The sequence below is a fragment of the Anguilla anguilla genome, chromosome 1 (assembly GCF_013347855.1).
Source record: "Anguilla anguilla isolate fAngAng1 chromosome 1, fAngAng1.pri, whole genome shotgun sequence".
In the NCBI taxonomy this organism is placed as follows: domain Eukaryota; kingdom Metazoa; phylum Chordata; class Actinopteri; order Anguilliformes; family Anguillidae; genus Anguilla; species Anguilla anguilla.
Genome location: NC_049201.1, coordinates 22934803 through 22956211, shown reverse-complemented (window position 1 = coordinate 22956211; position 21409 = coordinate 22934803). Strand labels below are relative to the sequence as shown.

The window sequence follows — 21409 nt, the reverse complement described above, 5'->3', positions numbered from 1 at the left end:
GGGGAACAGATCTGGAAGCTCGCTGATCTTTTGATGTTTCCCAGCATCCGTTGCTTTGCTTAATTAAGAGCGGTAGAAACGGGCGGCGGCCGCGCTCTCTGGCTGACCCTGATTGGACGCGCCGCTCCACGTGATTGGACGTGCCGCTCCGTGCGACTGTGTCTTCCTCCTTCCTGTCGGGAGTCCCATCGTGACCTCACAGAGAAACAGGGACGCACTAGACAAAGCAGGGCTTACGAAGGGGTAAGCTAGAGAGAGAGAGAGAGAGAGAAGGGGAAGTAGAGGACTTGCATTTTTGGTCAGTGAGTTGTGTACCTCCATCCGTCCTCAGGGCAGATTATTACAGTTCTTTTTCCCTAAAGCTCTGCGCTAATTTCCCAGTAACTAAGCTACGCTACCGCTCCTGCTTCTGTAACTGGCCAGGGAGACGCGCTGAGGCTAAAGCTAATGCCCGGATTTGGGATGAGAGGGACTCTGCTCTCATTTCTGAGGGAGAGGTTAAGCCGAACAGGCACCTGAATTACAAATGAGGATTTTTTTTCCCCCCCCCACTTATTTATTTATATTTTTAAATTAGCTTTCCATTTTCTCCTGACGGGCTGGGGAGGTGGCTTGTGGCGCAGAGAGAGAATAAAGAAATGCATTAATAAATTAAAAAGAAGTGGAGCAAATAAGTCTGCGGTTTAAGTGGTTCTTTTATGCCTTGGAAATAAATAAGTAAGCTGTGTGGTTAATGAAAAATGTACTGCGGGGGGAAAATGTTTAAAAGCTGGCAGGAAGAATTATCTGTCCAGCCTGCTCAGCCCTGAAACCCCCTGATAATTAAGCTGCTTCTGTTTTGGTAATAAAGTGTTTTGGCCGTACAGTATAGAATCTGTTTAGCGCGAGTGTATTTAGTGGAGTGCTGATGAACAAACACAGTGCAGTAAAGGAGGCAGCCACCCTAACACCCCCCATCTCTCCCCGCCCCACCTCCTTGTCCCCCCCACCAGACACGCTGACCCGTAAGAGCGATGAGTAGCCCCTCTGTGAGCGGCCCCCCCCTGCTAAGTGCTCTCCCCGGCCCTCGTCCTCGCTGCTCTTCAGGAATGTGCGGCACTGATCCTCTCCTTCAGAGAGGAGGGCGGTCGCGTTCGTCTCTCCCGCGGCTCTGAGCCGGCGACCGCTCCCTCCGCCCGTAATCCCACCGCCCGACCTGCCCCAGCCACCACCCCCCGCCATACGGGCGATTATTTTTGGAGCTGGAGGGTTCGGTGAAGCGTGGACGTGTGATTCGCGGGGAGCGGTGCGGCGAACGGGCCGCGCAGGTGGTCCCGCTCGTTTGGACCGCCCACCCCCCCCCCGCCCGTCTTCCCAAATTTGACGGCTGAAAAAACAAACCTGTCTTGAGTGTCTTGGCAGCCTTCGCTCCTCTCTCCACTGGCCTAAGCATGCAGGGAGCGTAGAAAGCTGAGAAATCACCGCCCAACGGGCACGCAAGACTGTTATTATCCTTAATTATACCTGCTATCATTTTATTTACCGTGCTGAATAATTTATCCCGCTCTGTGACGTTACTGCTCTTTCAATCATGAGTGTATTTAGCGATTTTAAGGTCCAAGGCTGCCAGCAGAGCTTTGGAATGTAGTGTAGTGCCCGTGAATCCCCCTGCCACCCCATATTCCCTGTTTAAAACCTTCAGCTCTGTGTGGAAGGGTTTAGAGAAGACTTAAATCAGTGTGTCACCTCTCTGTGGAAGGGCGTTGAGAAGACAGGTATATCAGTGTGTCACTTCTCTGTGGAAGGATGTTGAGCAGACAGGTATATCAGTGTATCAGCTCTCTGTCAAAGGGTGTACAGAAGACTTTTGTAACACTGTGTTAGCTTGAGTCCTGTGCTGCCTGTGTGTTTCGTCTCAATTTGCAGTCTTTGCAGGTTGAGTTCGTCAGATTCGTATGTGACATCTGGGCTGTGCTTTCCATGTCACTTCGCTGGGTCTCCGATATGATCCTGAAATGTAATTGTCAGAAAAACAGCAGCCACGAGATTCTGATGGGTTACCGAGTTGGTACCCGTGATTGCAGGCAGGTGCCCCCTACAGGGTGACCAGGGTATTTCATGTTTATTTCTGCAGATGCAAAGTGTGGCTATTTTGTGTGTGCCCAGGTAAACATTGGCCAGTATGGATGAAAAATGGTTGTAGATGGCTGCAGGTGGCAGACAGTGGAGCTTGAGGGCAGGTACCAAATGAAGGTTTGGATGGATTTTATTGTCACTAAAATGGATTTTATTGTCACTAAAGGGCTTTGGTTACCACTTGGACTGAGTTTTATGTTTGCGGGGTGGCAGTGTGACAGCGTCCAAACAGGAGTCCAATGGAACCCGGAGAGACAAAATGCGGCCAACAGCCGCCGGCGAATTGATGTGCAAACAAGGAGTCAGTACGTACAGCGGCTGGGCATTTCGGAGCAAGTGGATATTATCACCTCAGTATTTTCTTTATTAGGACAATTACATGCTTCAGAAGCAAATGAAGTGACACGAGATGCCAGCTGGGAGTAGTTGACAGCTATTTGGAGACGGAATGCACAGAGCAATTTGCAGCAGAGAGGCAGACAGATTGGATTTGGGCCACTTTGGAACGGGACCGGCTCCTCGAAAATCTGTGCAGGCTGCGCTCTCCGCCGTAAACACCCCTAAGAGGCACGCGCCCCTCAGCGCACGTGCGCACTGCGCCCTCTCCTCATCACCCACCGCCTCGCAGCCACGTGTGCAGTACACACTCACTCACGCACACGCGTACACGCACATACACACTCACTCACGCACCTAAGCGCACGTGCACACACATGCGCGCACGCACACACACACACTCACACACATCACTCACACATACACACACACACACACGCACGCACATCACTCACACACACACACACACACACACTCTCTCTCTCTCTCTCTCTCACACACACACACACACACACACACACACACACACTCGCACACATCACTCACACACGCACACTCACTCACACACTCACACATGCACCATTCCACACGTCACTTGGTAACTCGAGGGTTTTTAAAGGGGAATTTATAAACCATGCAAACTAATCGAGTGTTGGGCTTTACTAAGTATGAGCTCCGTCAGTGTTTGGCTTTATCAGTGTTGGGCTATATGAGCTCTGTCAGCGTTAGATTGGATCAGCGCTGGGCAGCTGTTTACCGTCCGATCCAATCAGCTGGGCTCAACTTTAATCTCCGCAGCTCAGTGATGGAGGTGAAGAGCGAGGCGGGAGGTAATATTGCTCGCAGCAGGTGCGGAGCAACCTTGTCTCTCAGAGTCAGACCCCCTATATGTCAGTACAGAGATGTCTAGCAAATGGTTGCTTCTGGAGAGAATGGCTGCACGTGATGTTCGCACCAATGGCCATGCATCACTGATCTGACAGTGTTACCTGCTGTTGACAAATGGCAGATCGTTTGCAATTAAATAAACATGTTTATGCTGATGGATGAAGAGCATTCTTAATGAAGTTCGTATGCAGATGAGGGATGGCTTGAGTTCTGGGCAGATGAAATGCCTTGGAGAGCGGACCAGTGGAACGTTGCTGCAGTAACCCCAAAAATAACCAGGGATCGGGTCAGATATCACCTAGAGTCAACTGGGATAGGGTCAGATATTACCTGGGATAGGGTCAGATATCTCCTGGAATTACCTGGGATAGGGTCAGATATCTCCTTGGATAACTTGGGATAGGGTCAGACATAACCTGGAATTACCTGGGATAGGGTCAGATATCTCCTGGAATAACTTGGGATAGGGTCAGATATCTCCTGGAATTACCTGGGATGGGGTCAGATATCTCATGGAATAACTTGGGATAGGGTCAGATATCTCCTGGAATTACCTGGGATGGGGTCAGATATCTCCTGGAATAACTTGGGATAGGGTCAGATATCTCCTGGAATTAGGCTACCTGGGATGGGGTCAGATATCTCCTGGAATAACTTGGGATAGGGTCAGATATCTCCTGGAATTACCTGGGATAGGGTCAGATATCTCCTGGAATTACCTGGGATAGGGTCAGATATCTCCTGGAATCTCCAGTCTCCTCCTCTGTGGTTTTCCAGCTGCGGGGCATGGATCAGCAGTGACTCAGAAGCCTATTCACCTGGATCAGGCAGGCACAGACTCAGCTGTGTCAGCCCCAACACCAAAGCCAATTAGCCAATTGAGTGCCTCTCCCTCTCTTCTTAAAACTATTTTCCTTTCTCTTTCACTTTCAGTTTTCTCTGAAGAATGTTCAGCGTTTCGATGCTGTGTCCTGTCAGTATAAGGTAGCTTTATTGTGCGCCCCCTGACTCACTTCCTGTTCCTTCATCACTTCTTGAGCCCTCCCTCCTTACTTCCTGTTTCCCTCCTTTACTCCAGGACCTGTCGGGCTCCATCGACGACCTGCCGACGGGGACGGAGGCGGGGCTCAGCTCGGCCGTCAGCGCCTCGGGCTCCAGCAGCGGCAGCGGGGGCGAGCAGAGCAACCCCGCCCGGTCGCCCTTCTCCCCCCACGCCTCCCCGCAGGTGGCTGGCCTGCGCACCGGCCCCTCCCCCTCGCCCGCGGCTTCGCCGGCCGGCTCCGCCCAGTCCCGCTCCGGACCCATCTCGCCTGCCGGCGTCCCAGGTGCAGTGCTGCCACGCCCACAGGCCTACAAGGCCACACCCACCAGTGTACTTTAAGCAGACTGCGATACTCTGCCCAGTCCTGCATTGTTGGTGCATGCATTTTCGCATTCACGTATTGTTATGGTTCGTTTTGTTTTTTAAATGGAGCTGGTGCTGCATGCTGGGATAAAATTTACATGAAGAGGAATTTACCATCCAAGTATGATTTGGCCTTTCATAGCTGGTGTTTGCAAACAGGATTCCAGGAGAATTCAGCAGAGGCATGGAAGAGGTTGACTAATATGTCAAGCTTAATATTCTTACATTTTCTGGAAACAATGAAATTTGAAAAGAAGGAGCAGATTTGCCACGGCTCTGTCTCGTTTTGGGGTCGACGGCTCATCGAATAAACAACCAGGAGCGATAAACGGCGCGTGAGCTTAATGAATTTCCGACAGGTTTCTGACAGGGGCCGTGGGAACGCGCGTTTGTTCCCCCCGAAACCGTCCCCGCTGACTGACGCCTGACGAATAGATCGAGGCCCGTCTCTGGCCTGTCAGTCACGGTGACGAGGCGGGACTAACGCGTGAGCGAGCGAGCGAGGCCGACCGCGGCGGGGGGGGGGGGGCGGAGGGGGCGGACGGAACGCTTTCGGGGGTGATTGACACTAATGAAAAGCGCGCCCGCAGCTGCGAAGCCTTGAAAACGAAGCGCGGAGCGGCGGGTTGAATCTCAAAACGGCGCGCCGAGCCAAAAGTATCCCACAGACCTGATTAATTGCGCTCCTAAAAATATTCTGCCCAAAATATTTGCCGGGGAAAGAAAAAAAAAAAAAGCAACGGAAGATCTGAGAACCGTCTGGAACGCTGGATTTTGCTGTGCTACATAAACTCGACTGTAATTAGAAATGCATTAGGTTATTATGTTATAATCTCATACACTGGATGCAGTGACAGTGTGCGGAGGAACTATGATTTATGACTGTCATTTATGACACAGATGGGTCACGGACTACCTTCTGTATTTTGTTAGCTTTATTTGCCATCTATTTGTTTCCTCATTTTGTTCTGTAAATTTTGAATGCAAAATCCTGTTTGCCTCCATAGCTGTCAGTCATTGTTGCCAGATTTGAACACGGGGAACCCGTCGCAAAGCCATTTTTCCTCGTGCCATGAAATAAAAAGTAGCCCGATTGGGCGGGAATCCACCCAATCTGGCAACACATGCTGTCAGTTTTGGAGATCGCGGATCAGCACAGAATTACATACGCCTGCAGACTTAAAAGTTGAGAAGTTAAAGACTGCAGGCACCTAATCAACCAGAGGGGTCGCTGTTGAGCGCTATCCCTGCATCTTCCCCAACAGTGGAACTAGAGCGTGTGAGGGGTGAGGTTCGGAGGCCTCACAGAGCCGCAGGGTATCGAGAGGGGGAGGGGCAGCCTGAGAACAGTCCAGTAAGCGTGGAGCACGGCCGTCGACACGCCTGACCTCGCTCGGCTATAAACTGACAGGTCCCGCGCAGCGGGGCGGCGCGATTCCGAGCGCGCTCAGTAGCCCTGCGACACCTGACAGCGAGCGAGTGAGCGTGACGGGGAGCCCGGGTTCGCCGGCTCCTCTCTGTGACATCATCCCCCCCCCCCCCCCCCCTCATCCCCACCCCACCCGCTGCAGCGATCCCTAAACGACCCGGGGCTCACTCGAACCGCCTGGTTTCCGCTCCGTTCGCTGGTCCGCGGGGCACGGGGTCGAGGGGGTGTGGGCTTGTATCTGTCTGTGATCCGGGAAGAGGAGGAGCAGAGATTATCTGGGGCTGGCTGGCTGGGCGCTAAGCGGGCGAGACTTGTGACAGTCAGGCGCTCGGGCAGAAATCGCCCTCAGCAGAAATGCCCCCGAAGCGGGCCAGAGGCCCCGTGCTCTCTGGCATCCGTGTTCTGATGAAGCGCGAGAAGCAAGACGCGCACACGCAGCGATCTGTCAGCTTTCAGCAGCATCAGCCCGTCTCTGCCTCTCCCCCCCTCCCTCTCTCCCTCCCTCTCTCTGTCTCCCTCTTTCCCTCTCTCTGTTTCATCTCTCTCTCTCCCTCCCTCCCTCCCTCCCTCTCTCTGTCTCCTCTTTCTCTCCCCCTCCCTCCCTCTCTCTGTCTCCTCTCTCTCTCTCCCTCCCTACCTCCCTCTCTCTCTCTGTCTCCTCTCTCTCCCCCTCTCTCCGTCTCTCTGTCTCCTCTTTCTCTCCTCTTTGTCCCTTTAGCTTCCTGTTCCTGTTTTTTCCTCACGTCTCTCTCTTGCTGTATCTTTCTCTTCTTTCTCTCGCTGTGTTTTCCTTTCTCTCCTTCTTCTCCCTTTCTCCATTTCTGTCTTAATTTCTAGCTCTTGAAGCGGGGGGCCTTTGAGTGTCTTGTAGCACCTTTAAGGTGTTTGCTTTTTGGGGGGTATGTAGAGAAATATTCACATCCACTTGCATGTAAGCAGGATTTTTCTCTTGGATTAGCTGTCCTCAGTGTGGTCACGCCATTTTGAATATGCAGTGCATGACGATCGTGGTCACACGGTATTACGAAGACGGACCTGAACCGGAACAGTGTTTATCCTGAGTGATATTAAACGGTCAGAGGAGCTGAAGCTTGTTTAGCGTAGCGCAAGCTAGCGTCTGCTTTACCGATCGACCCAGCACCTCCCTCCCGTCCTCCGCGGCCGCTGGTGAAAAACAGAGGAAAAACGGTTTTCTCTCTTCTGTTTTCAAGGTCCATCAAGATCCATTTAAAATCTCTGAGCCCCCTCACGCCCCCAAACCAAAGCTGTCTTTTGCTCTCTCAGGTGAGGGTGTCGAAAAAAGATGCCGCCCCGAGCATTCCCAGGCTGAGCGTGCAAAGGTCGCCGGGATCCAGAAAGTGAGGGGGGGGGCGGGCGGGGTGTCGAGAGGGGGTCGGCAGGAGGGCGTCCCTCTATCGGCCCGGCTGAATCTCACCTCTGCCCCGCCTGCATCTCATTTGCGCGTCACATTAGCATTTTTAATCGCCGGGCCTCGTTGTGTTTGGTGATAACGAGCGTTTGGGCGAGAACACGACCGCCGCACTTCAGAGCGGGTGTGAGCATCGAGACCCTCTCGCCTGACGGCGCCCGCCCTACGGCGGTTTCTGCACAAGTGGGCGTTTGCTCTGCCCCTGTCTGATTTGCCCCCCCCCCCCCCCCCAACAGAGAATATTTGCGTTTCCGTATGGCACTTCCAGGAAAAAGCTCAATCGCGCATGCGAAAACATTGGCGGAAACAAGCTAATGGCGAGCGAAGTTAAAAGGTCAGTAGAAGCCCTTGGGTTCACTGTAGATGTTTCTCTTTAAAGGAGTTTGGGGGCGCGATGCAGAATGGTGGGTTTGCGTCTGCTGGGCTAAGCCCCCGCATTAAATGCAGCCACCGTCCCTGCGGCGACACCCCCTTTACCGCAGCTCTCACCACGACCGACTCCTGAACGGAACGGCAAATTAGGAAGTTGGATATCGGCCCTGACGGGTTAAAATATGTAGAACAAGGAACGTACGCGTCACCAAATCTTCACATGGCAACTACCCTGGGAGGCACTTTTGCAGCGCGCAGCAGGCCTGAATCCTTTAAAAGTCGGCTGAGCCGGCTGAAGTAACTGCAGAAGCGAGAAGGCTTTGCACTTACTTTCCTGCTGCCTCCCGCACTGTTAGAGCGATGATATTTCAGATTTTTAAAAATCACTCGCTCTCTCTCTCTCTCGCGCCTTTTCTTCTTTTTTTTTTTTGCTTGAGCTGCAGTTTTTTCTCGACTTCCTTGTTCTCTCCGCGGTAATGAGGTCCACAGGAGAGCGTTTACCTCACCCCCTACTGGGAGCGTTAGCTTCCGTTAGCCCGCGGTCGGGAAATCGTCGACTTCGGTCGGCGGGGTTCTAGTCGTCGTCGTCACGGAGACACGGCGTCGGCGCAGGGGTGCTGACCGAGCCCTTCTCCCTCTTTTACGACCGCGGCGGGGATTTCGGCCTCGTCCAGGCATTACCGGACCCCCCCCCCCCCCCCCCCAGGTACGCCGGAATTACCGCGACGCCTTTCATCTCCGGTTAAAGCCGCTTCGCCCGTGTTGTCAGCTGAGCCGAAATTCCTCCCGCCCGAGTTTGGGAGTAGGGGAAGAGGCTCGAAATGGTAAAAACCCCCAAACAAAAATGTACAAATCTGGTCACGAGCGCTCCTGTGCGTCTTTGAACCGCTTCTCGCCGTTTACGTTTGAAACCCTTTAAAAACTTCAAAGACGAAAAAGCCTCTTCAAAGGGCCTTGTATTGCCCTAACAACCCTTTTTCTTATTTTTTTTTTTTGCTTTTTTCCCCTCCCAAGGAATATTTAAAATGTACTGAGCTTTAGTAGCACTATTATCTCTAAAATACAAGAATGGAGTTGATTTTGGCCTTGCACTTGTGTATTTCATGAGAAGTGAAAATGACTGTACTTGTATAATTGAAATTATTTTAGTCTGGAATAACTTCAAAGAAGCCTGAGCCTTTCATTCTACATAAATCTCTTTATTGCATATATACACTACATGGCAAAAAGTATGTGGACACCTGACATCCAACATCTCATCCAAAATTGTGACCATTAATATGGAGTTGGTACACCCTTTGCTGCCATAACAACCTCCACTCTTCTAGGAAGGAGGATTTGCTTCCATTCAGCGAAAAGAACATTAGTGAGGCCAGGCACTGATTGGGCAATTAGGCCTGGCTTGCAGTTAGCTTCTCCAATTGATCCAAAAGGTTTTGGATGGGGTTGAGGTCAGGGCCGTGGGCAGGCCAGTCAAGTTTTTCCACACCATTCTCGACAACCATTTCTATATGGACCTCGCTGTGTGCCCTGGAGCATTGTTGCTAAAACAGGAAAGGGCCTTCCCCAAACTATTGGGGAAGCACAGAATCGTCTAGAATGTGATTGTATGCTATATCATTAAAATTAGCTTTCACTGGAGCTAAGGGGCCCAGCCTGAACCATGAAAACAGCACCAGACCAGGGGGCATCCAGGTACTATTGGTCATATAGTGTATGTACATACGTACAGTCACATCCAGAACTCTTGAAACCATTTATGAAGACAACCAAAGAAAGGCTGTATAAAATAAACAACAAAGGTAATGAGTTATATTGTACGCCCAAAAACATGGGAAACTATATTATTCTAATACAATTGTTCTAAGAAAAAGTTTTGTTTTCAACAAGTAATAATTTTCTTTCCAAAAAAGAAAATGTCAAAAGGTGTCGAAATTATAGCCACCGGTCCGTGTTTTCAGTACTTTGTGCACCCTCCATTCTCAATGATGAAATGACGACAGGTCATCTTCAGTAATGTCCTACATATGATGTTGGTGGGGCTCTTTGACCGTTCCTCCATACAGAATCTTTCGTAATCCCATGGTCTGTGCCTGTGCCACTCTTCACTACAAACCACAGATTTTAGTGGTTCAAGTATGAAGATTGAGATGGCCATTGCAGTAACAGTAATTTTTTGGTCATTTGACATTTGTTGCTTGATTTCGAGGTATACTTGGGATCATTGACTGGCAGAAAGCTACATTTGTGACCATGTTTGAGTTTCCTGTGGGGGGTTTTTTGCCAAAATGTTTTGTTCCTTAGTATAGTTACTATAGCTCTAGGGGACACATAGATGCAGAATACCCCCATAATATTGAAGACCCACCACTGTCCTTTTCAACACAGCCATCCTTCTGATGGCAAACCCACCACTTAGTTCAGCATTGGTAAGGTGACCACAAAAGTACTGTTCTGCAATGGCCATCTGTCTCCAGACTGAAAAAATTATTATATGACTCCCGACTTAAAATTATTAGTTAGAATTGAAGAGGGCAGTCCACAAGTGTATACCAAAGCATCTGAAGGATCTGAAAGATACATTATAGACCTCCCCCCACCCCTATATGATCATTAATACAGAAAGAAAATTATTACTTGTTAAAAACTCAATTTCTGTTAGTGTAAAATAATATAATTTCTAATTTTTTTTGAGCATACTATACAATTAACTATCTTTGCTATTTATTTCATAAAACCCTTTTTTGGTCATCTTTATCTTTATATGTATGTGTGTATAGAAAGTGCTTATTTACGAAACAGTTTGGAAGATTTGTGATTTTTATATCTGTCATTTTATCTGTGATTTCGTAGTTAATCCATTCCTGTATTTATAATGTTACGTATTTCAAAAAAAACGAAGCTTTCCTTGTGGAAACCCGGTGAACACGGCAGACTTTGAAACACCGCTTAGCATAACGGCGTGTGAGTTTCTCGCTGTGACGGAGGCCTGTGAGTTCTGCCGACGGCGCTGCCGAGGCTTCGTTTCCTGCGAGTGAAAATTGCTCTCCGCAGACGGCGGCGGCGAGAACGAGCCGGTGGCAGGCAGCCGCGCGTCGCTCGCCGGCGCTAGCCGCTGCCAGGATTGACGGGGGCGCTAATTGCGCTATCGAATGCCCGCGGGCGCCGAGAGGTTCTCGCCGCGGCTCGCACGGGCCGAGAAGAAACGTCGGTTCGAACGGAGACTCGAACGGCGGCGGTGGGTTTAAATTTAAATGCGCGAAAGAGCGAACGTTGCCGTCTCCCCGCCGTTTATAGATAGTTAAGGTGCGTCTTCGCTCGCGTCTTTTCTGAGGGGAAAATAAAATGACACGTTACATGTCGGCGCCTCATTCCCGAAAAGAAGCGGCGCGCATTGAATTATTTAATGACTGTCTATCGAAGCCAAACCGTTTTGTAGCGTGCATTTGTTTTTTGTTTTTTTAGGGGTAATTATTCATCAGAGCTGTTAAAAATTCAAATGAAGGTGCGAGCGGAGAGGTCAGGCGTGTGCTTCCCTCAGGATGGGTTGGGAGATTCATAATGGATCATGTCTTCCACCCAGAAGAGGGAGTCTGACTGTCGTGTGCCCAGCGATGATTTGGGTTATATGTTCGGCTATAGATGGGGTACAACGTCAGATGAGGTTTTGGGTCATGGAATTGCTACGGTGTCAGGTGAGTTTTTGGGGAAGGCCACCCTTTCCCCTCACCCCTATTTGTTGGGGTTCTGTTTGACGCCGGCTGGACGTTCTCCTGATGGGTCCAGTCAGTGAGTAATGAAGAGCAGAATGAGGTCAGGCATGAGACCACCCCAAATGCCCACACCAATCCCACACTGCATTAATCTTGTGTCTGATCCTGTGTGTGTGCGCGTGTGCACGTGTGCGTGCGTGCGTGCGTGTGTGTGTGTGTGCGCGCGCGAGTGCGTGCGCGTGTGTGTGTGTGTGTGTACATGTGGTGTGTGTGGACGTACAGTACATCAGAGGGAATGTCCATGGAGATATCATACCACACTAAACAACCCCCAATGTGCCACACTTCCCTGGTTTTTAGCATAGCATGTAGAGGAGTATTTTTGTGATCTTGCAAGAAGGCTGCTTAGGACTGAGGGTCCTATTCTGCATAAAGACTTCCTGGTCACACAGTGAGGCGGCTCCTTCCAGAAACGCAAGCTTCCAGAAATACAGTTCCACCCATTGATCTGCTGTTCTCACCCTGCAAGGAAATTAACTGTTCTTTTATTTTCATTGTTTTTCGCATAAATTCGAATTGATTTCTTAGAGAAATTAGTATACATAATGTCAGATGCACACAAGCTCGTAGGACGTGGGTGGGCTGTAAGCTTGGATGCGCAACGAGTTGTGAGTGGGAGTGGAGAGAAGGGAACGTAGGCCGCAGTAGTTTTTGCGCTTAAGCAAATAATCCAGATGTGATTAAGCTTGTTTACTCTTAATGCATGCCTCCTACTGTGACATTTAGAAGTGAATACGTCAAGCTTTTTTCTGAATTATAAGAAGCAAATGTGGAATATATCATTGTAATATCACAATATGAAACCAGATGCAACTACTCTGTGGTCGAAAGTACATTGTGTTCTGTCCGTTGCCAGTTCCGCTGTTTACAAAATAACTTTGTGGACTCACTGCACCAGGGTTGGGCAATGATGGCTACATTGGTTTTTGGTCTTCATGCCAACTTCTGGCCTTAATTACTTAATTCGCCCTAACATTTACACCATCTGACATTTTAGCTGGTTATCCTGATAAGTGCATGAATGACAGCCGAAGTCTGTTCTTGTGTCCCTGTATGAACTGTTTTACTGTGTTTTACTGTGTCTACAAGTGAACCAGTGTTAGGGTATACAGCCAGTTAGCTCATTTAGCCAAGGGTAAATTGGTGGAAACAAAACCCTGCATACACACCGGCCCTCCAGGATTGGAAATTGCCCACCACTGCGCTACACGCTAACAACGAGAAACGAAAAAAACATGCCAAGCATCGGAAGCTTGTTTGGAGGCCTCATATGTTGTTGTCTCTGTTGCAGCGATGAAATTAATGAAGCCTAAATGTGTGTTAATAACCTTTCAACAGAACTGAGGAAAAAATCCGAAACCATTCCTCCCTGTCTCCCTGAGTTTGCAGCTCCAACATGATTTTAACAAATAAACAAACCAAGGAGGCCCTCTTTAATTTACACATTTCACAGCTGCATGTCTGGGATCAATCCACTCACATCCAAATGCTGTCTTGATAATTACTGCTGGTAGTCTATATATGATTTCTGTGGCACAGAGAGGACCATAGACTTGTAGGGACACCAGATCAATAGCTTGTTATTACCCGTTTCCTTCTGTGAAGCTTGAATAAATGGGATTTGAAATAGGTATAATTAGCAGGGCTGTAGTTGTGACCATCCCAATCAAGTGTGACCATCCCAATCAAGTCCAAACCGAGTCTTTGGTTAATTGAGGCCAATTCAAGACTCAATAAGTTGCAAGAACGCAATACTGTAAGTCGCAGTCTGATTCAAGACTGAGACCATTGCAGTGTCTTTTTCCAAGACTGTGATCTTTGACTCCCAAAGAGTCAATGAGAATATTTCCAAAGGCGTATTCCAGCAAGATTAGCATGTCTTGAGGACAAAAGTAATCATATTATTACTGCTGGAAAGCCTTGCTGCAAAATTGATATTTTCACAAGACAATGGTCACAGACAGACCTCAAAATCAACCACAAAATAATTAACTGACCACAAAAATACTGCTTTGCAATGATTGTCTCAGTCTCCTGACTAATCAATCTAAAATGTGTGGTTTGCATTGAAGGGGCCAGCTACGCGCACAGACTGAAGGATCTGAATAATCTAGATAGATTCTGCTCAGAGGAATAGTGAAATATGCCTCCCCAGTATGTTCACCAATGTCATAAATAACTACAGGAAACCACTCGCTAGTGTTATGCTTTCAGAGGGAGGTTGCACAAATGACTGAAAACAGGAGTGTCAATCATTTTGACACTTACCGGTTTGGTAAATAAAATTATTACTTGTTAAAAAATGATCTGAGTGATTGTATAGTATAAAATACTTTTTCCCCCCATTTTTTTCTATTTCACAATATAGCTTATTATTTGTGTGTTTGGTTTTATACCACCTTTTTGGCTCATCTTTATGAAGGGTGGCAGTAATTTTGGAGGGCACCGTGCTTCCCATCATTAATGCGTCTGGGATTTCTGTGGTATCCCAGCTCAGCGGTCTTTGCTATCAGGCCCATGGGACATGTGATCACTGGAGGACCACAGAGGCTGACACCTGCCTGACTGGAGTTTTTGTGACATTAGGATGCATTCTGGGAAACATTCACAATCACTTGAATGCGTACTAATACCCCTGCACACATTTTCTCATAGACGAATGAAATGCATTTTCTGTGTCGTGCTAAAATCTGTTCCCCTGAATCTCAGTGTGTCACACTGTACTCTGTCCCCCATAGGGACCCCGATGGCACCGCCGAACCAGGGGAACTCTGGGAACATGCCTGATGTGGGACCCCACTGTGTCCTGAGCCAGTCCCCCATGTCCCAGGAGAGAGGTATGATTACCCAGCACCCCTCTCTTAACCAAAACTAAAGAGAATACTGTCATGGGATTTTACTCCCCAGCAATGGAAGCCACACTGCATATCTTCCTTGATCCCACAGATAAGTGCAGGTTGTTTGCGTTAACTGGAGAGAAACAGGCATTTTGTGTTTCTCATTTCCTTAGTTAGCCAGGTGAAAATGAACCAAATTAAATACAGTGAGTGATGTTTGGGACAAATACGTATTTTTTCTTGATTCGGCTTTGAGATTTGTAATTGAACAATTCACATGTGGTTAAAATGTGCAAACCTCAGCTTTTTTTATACGGTTAGGTTTCACCATGTATTAAAGACAGCACTTTTTATACATAGTCCCCCCCCCCCCCATTTTGGGGCACCATGTTTGACTTCACCTCTCAAACACCAGATGGGGAACTAGGGTTTGCAGCTTAAATCTTAATTGGTATCTGTCCCTGTGGTAGTGACCTAAGATAATGTAGTCAACATGACAGGGACACTGCATGCATAAACTTCAGTTTTTTCACCCAAAGAGCATATAAATAGGAGCCAAATTGCAGTAATTTATGGACGAACAACAAAGTTTTTCTGTTAAATTTATTTTAAGTATAATCGAGTGGCAGTCTAAAAATTATATGCCATTCTTTTTGTTATTATGTACAGTTATTATTGAATGAAATATTTTTTTAAAAGCAACAAGAGCTACCAGCACAACTTTTCAGGTTTTTAAGGGTCATTGCGCAGCACTTCTGTGCTAAGCATGGAGTTCTCTCTGTTGTCCCAACCCACTAGAGACCTATACCCAGAATACACCTCTCTCCTATCGATAGAACCAGAACCCGGAGTTACAGACTGAGCCAGGCTCGTGGAGCCTCACTGAGGTGCTTCATGAGGGGAAGGCCGGAGGCTGCCGTTTAACATCTCGCTCCTGCAGTCAGATATTTTTACGCTGTTTGATAATTAAGGGATGCGCCTTCGCAGGCGGGAAAGCAAAGAAATCACACGCGATTACGAGAGCCGCAGCACAGCAGAACGGTACTGCGTTGCTCCTGTAAAAAAAAAAAAAAAAAAGAAGTAAAATCTGTTGAAGGGTGCCCGGGAGATCGCTGACGTTTGCTTCCAAGCTGTTTTTAATCCGACGCACCTGTTCCACTCAGCGTGCTGTGAAACGGCACTGGAGATGAACCGCTGATTGTGGCGCGAGATGTGCGGAGACTACACCCTCGTTCGCGCGCTAGGTCGAAGAAATGTACAGTTTGATCGCGTGTCTGAAATCAGCCTTACCGCCTCCTCTCTTTTTTAAAAATTATAAATCCTGATGTCTTTCTCTTGTTGTTAGACAGTTGCTGAAAGACTGCGGGCTGAGATATTGCTGAGAGAATAGGGGGACTGGCCTCATGATTACAAGCAGGCATTTATCATTAATGTGAAAATGAGTCACACCTCCACACCGCTGAGTAAGTCGAGTCAACCATGTCGGACGCTGTCTCAGTGTCACAGTCACTATTTAAAAATAAAACTCCACAAGCAGCACGCACTCCAACTTAATATATTGTATGCAGGGAACATATTATAAGCACCAATACGAATATATGTCTCAGTATGTATTTCTTAATACTATTTTTTCTGGGAAGTAAAGAGTGGAGTTGAAGTAAAATAATGTACAAGAGACTGAGGAACACTGTTGACTGGCTCCCCTTTTTTTTTTTTTTGTATTTAGTCTGACCCAGGAATTGAATTTGAACTGCAATTAATTATGTATACGTGCCTATATATTCTATGAAAAAATACAATATTTAACCAGATCTTTCAATAAAAATATGAAATGCTACAAAGACAACTTACTACATTTTAAAATAGGTTTTGAGAACAGTATGTGATGCTAGCTTAACAAATGTAAATGTGTTCACTTAATAATTGAAGTGAAATTCAGACAATTTATGAACATGTAAGAAGTTAACATAAATCTGTCCTAAAATACCAGCAGCATCCAGACACAGAGCAACTTTATGCCGGGATTACGTTTCTGTGCTGGGATTGTGGAATCATCGGCGCTTATCATCAGGTTCTTCAGTGCGGATTAAAAAAGAATGAAAAAGAAATAGATTTGAAATGTCTGGCACTACAAATGCTATTGCTTTTAAATACATTTGAGAGCATTTTATTGATGTAACGTGTGCAGTGTTTTACCATTTTGTACCAAGTGGTGCAAAACCAGGCGATTCCATCGAAAGCTACTACATTTGTTTTTTTGTGAATAAACCGTCATGTGCTTTTGATTTTGTGAATAACTCCGGAACACTTGACTTCATCATTTGCTTGTGTGTCCAAAAAATGTTCCTTGATGCTTTATCAGATATGAGGTCATTATACTTTTATGAACACTGCTGTATGTTTGTATTGACATCTCCACATTTTCCCATTGTGTTTTTATCTTCATGATGAAATGTAAGGTTGCATCATGGCATGTAATCACTAATGTTATAAAAAGGCTGTTTAAATAGGCGTGCCTTTTAAGTTTGTTATCTGGTAACTGGTAAAATTTTCAGATTAAAATAAGGGAATAGTTCACACAATGCATCGGTGCTCCCAAATGGAGTGTTTGTTAGCCACATGATTTACAGTGCAGTCCATAAGTATTTGGACAGTGACATACTTTTTGTTGTTTTGGCTCTGTACTCCAGCACATTGGATTTGAAATGGAATGATAAATATGAGGTGAAAATGCAGACTGTCAGCTTTGACTTAAGTGTTTACATCCATATCCAGTGATCCATGTATGAATTACAGCTGTACATCACTGTACTGTATACTTATATGCCCTGTATATCTGAAAAGGGTCACTGCCTGGATTATTTGTGTTCAGGAGCATTCAGAGGATTAGTATGTTTTGTGGGGCTTTTGCTTTTTTTGAAAGTAAAAAAAAAAGTTTTCAACTGTTTATACCTGAATGGGTCATTTTGGATGTGTGCGTACAATCTTCTGTTATATTTTTATAATTGAGATGCATTTTCGCCACGACTGATCATTTCTGTCCCCTTGTAGAATTATGTAATGAGGTGGCCCAATTTATTTAATGAGTATTCAAATAGCAGTTTATCAACGTGGTTGCAAACATTGATGAATTTTGTTGTGAATATTAATGCTTCAGTCACCAATTGAGAATTTCTTACCGGTGAAGTGTGGCTCAAGTGTGTAACTTATTTTTATTTTAGAGACATTTTCTGGTGAAGCAAATTCACCCAGAGGCAACACCGTTAATTTCCATTAATTTATGGAGTCGGACGATAGTCACATGACACACCATTGATGACACAGAGGCTTGTATCTAGTGTCCAGTCAGCCTGATATACAGACTTGCGCTTTGTAGAATCTGATTCCCAGTGAGCTACTAGGTGTATACAGTATTTTAGTCATGTTGTGATTTACATTTTACATATACCTGCTACTTTCTTGCATTTGTGGCGTGTCTTTCTTTTTGAGAGTTCCTGGGAGGGGGTTGTTACAAGTTGAATGAATCGCCGATGTAAAAACAGAGGCGAGGAGTAGCTAGGCTACTCGCATGTTGGTTTCATTATCTAGATTCAAAAACTGTCAGCATGTATCAGGCTTTCGTTTACATCACTCCAGTACACCGTAATTAGTTCTGAAATGATTTGATAATCTGTTTGGCGTGTAATTAGTATTTGTGTTGCGCTATTGTGCTTATTAGCAAGCACGCCAGCGAGCGACAGGCCATTGAAAAACCGTGCGTGGTTCGCTCGGGGTGTGTGGGTTTTGCCCTTCTTCATGTTGCCTCTGCAGAAGCAAATAAAAAGGCTTCTGTGCCGTCAAATGGAAAGCTTTTCACGCAACGGCCAGCGCGCACCACAGTCATCTCCCCTCTCTTTCTTTCTGTTTATTCTCTGAGCAGGGCTGCGATGGTGTAATAGCTCTCTCGCTGTGCCGTGTTTAGGGCGTCTGAGTGAGTGACAAAAGCACTTCACCGGGCCATAAATAGAGTGTTTATGTGCTGCGATGTCGGTGTAAAAAAAAAAAGAAAAGAAAAAACAGCGTGGCTTTTGTGCGGAAAGTCGAGCATTACGGAACACGGGCACGAGCTCGCGAGCGGTGGCTATCGTAGCGATTTTCCGGTTAAGAGCCAGAGCCTCTCTCTGCCGCTCTGCTGGTCTGGAAGGCGGCACACGCGCTGTTTCACTTTTAGCACCGTCTGCACAATGTTTCCACTCCGCGTCCATTTTCCAGCCAATTTAAAATGTGGTATTACAGAGTGGGTTTTTCTCCCCCCCCCCCCCCCCCCCCCCCCTCCCTCCAGAATGCCTTACACTAATGGAAGCAGAACATTACAGTAATGTCCCCTGTACAGCCGGGCTGTCTGCCTTTGCATTTTCAGACTGCTTTCATCATCTCACTCTGCATGCCACCAAATAAATACTAAATATTGTTACCGTTATATAACCAGAGGGAGAGAGAAACTAATGGGCGTCCGTCTCCGAGCCGGGCGAGCCCTGCGGATAAACGGCAGCTGCGCTGGCTGCTGATGCGCTTAAAAAACGAGGGGCCAGCATTTTTTCGGCCAGGGCGCAGTTCTGTTATCCGTTTAATGTAATAACTGTAATTCTGCTGCGCCCCACTCGAGTGTCAAGTGGTTAGGGCCAAAGGGGACCTTTTGCTATCCAAGCACATTCAAGAGCCATTTTTTAACTGGCAAGTCTGCCTGCTGTCTTTGTGTAAATATTAATTTAGTAGCGCAGTCTAAGTGTTCTACCGATACTTAATAACACATTTCATTTGTGTATTTGTTTCAGACACACTCAAAGAAATAAGTGAACCCCTTAAATTAGTTTTAATTTAATATTGGAACCGCAAAGAAACACTTAAAAATATGTAGAAGTGGGTAAATAGTCTTTTAACAACTTTAAGATAGATTAAACTTAATATTTTGTGAACTAAATATTATTTAGATTAATATTGTTGTGTCATTGCTATACCAGGGAACTGCGCTAGATCGATAAGTCCTGAAGTTCACCAAGCACTAATCTCCATAGTCTGCCGTAATCTGTCTACAGGATGGTGGTCAGAGGTAATAAGATGATGTTTCAGGGTAAATGTAATTTTATAGAACCGTAGATCTGATACCTGAACATGTGCTCATGAAATTCAGAGTCAGAGGGACAGAAGATGATGCTTGATGCAGCTAATCCTCAGAGCTGGTTCTTCATGTCATTGCATCTTCTCTGGATAAGATGTCCAGGGCTCTGGGAAAGAGAACAGCCTCTCCAGGAATAAGATCCCTATCTATGAGTAATAGGAGATGTTTTAGGATTTAGTTAGAGGATTATTATGGAAAGAACGGATGGATACTTGCGAGTACACGAATAATCAATTGTGCAACCCCCACCCTACAACCCAGACCTTTATTTTGAAGAACCAAGCAAAATGTTTTTATTTCCAATCATGTTGTCTCGACATAAAGGGCCTGTTCACTGCACCTCTAAAGACCTGGTGGTAGTATTGGCTCTGTGTGATATTTACTCAGTTATGGTTTCAAAGATTCAGTTTGGCCCTTTTAGTCTTAGCCAATGGTTGGTGGTACAGAATATAAAGGAAGGTTTTGCAGTTGGGACTGCAGTTTGGCAATTAAGACAATTGAAATTTGAGAGCTGACAGTTTTTGAGTTTGAGCAGTTGGGGCATTAGAGACTGCCTGGTGGTTTTGGGTTTTTTAATGGATGACTGACTGTTTGCCACCTCTCTGTTTGTGCACCAGGTTTTATTCCCAATATGCAGAGGAACCCTCCCATGGCTCAGTTTGGCCCCCAGCAGTCCGGGCCCTCCATGTCACCACACCCCTCAACAGGGGGCCAAATGCACCATGGGATGGGGCCCTACCAGCAGAGTGGCTCCAGTGGCGCCTATGGACCCACAGGAGTGCAGTTTGGGCCCCAAGGTAGGAATGTCCCAGAAGACTGAACGTTTTGTGTAACAGCGATGTAGCAAACCAAGCATATATATAGCTAGTTAACATTTAGATTGCTAGTGTACATGTAAATTCACATCACTTCCTAACTATAGATCACTTCCTAGGTCCTATATCTCCATTCCTTGTAGGCTATTGCTTAGATATAAAAAGATTTTTGGCCAGTCATAGAAATCTTCTATAATGTAAACCAGAGCATATTGTTGTGTTTTTTGTTCTGACATTCAAAACAGACTAACATACTAAAGTGTAACTGTTCTACTGTCTGTAACTGTGATTCTACAACGTATGTGTTAACTGTGGTCTGCAAAACACAAACTGATTCTAGGAAGTCAGATCCTGAAAGTATTTATCTCATCGCACTGACTCATTTACATTACTGTCTTGGCAAACAAGCCAATGGTGATGATAAAATCTCATTCAGTGATAATTGATGATTATCACTAATGATAATTGTTGACAATTTGTTTATTTTATATTTGGCAATACATTATTAGTTCTGTCAACATTTCACTGGGCATCAGCCAAATGTCTACTTTCAAAACTTTTTGAATAAATTAAAGGACACATAATTTGGGATATTGATTGTCCTTTAGCTAAAATGATTGTTTGTCCATGTTGATTTATCTCTGTCTGGCACCATGTATATATCTGCCATGCATATGTTCAAATGTAAAGCCTGGCTATCAACCAATGCTAAGGGAATATTAATCCAAGGAAGCAAGTAATGTAAAGCAATTAGCAGGGAGCTGAATTTGACATTTTTGTTGGTGTTGCTCTTGGTCTCCCAGCTGCTTGGCTTTTATTCTGGTTTTGTGCATCTCTTGATGCTGTCTATTT

The 21409-nt window shown here is 46.3% G+C and overlaps 1 protein-coding gene across 1 annotated transcript in view; it reads left to right on the top strand.

The window, feature by feature from the left end:
• LOC118208719 (AT-rich interactive domain-containing protein 1B-like) overlaps positions 1–21409 on the top strand; it is a 118869-nt gene that overhangs the window by 72167 nt on the left and 25293 nt on the right. The window contains exons 5-8 of the mRNA XM_035383653.1: positions 4273–4323; positions 4418–4664; positions 14486–14584; positions 20360–20539. Of these exons, the coding sequence (XP_035239544.1) occupies positions 4273–4323; positions 4418–4664; positions 14486–14584; positions 20360–20539 (577 nt within the window). The remainder of the gene's footprint in view (positions 1–4272; positions 4324–4417; positions 4665–14485; positions 14585–20359; positions 20540–21409) is intronic.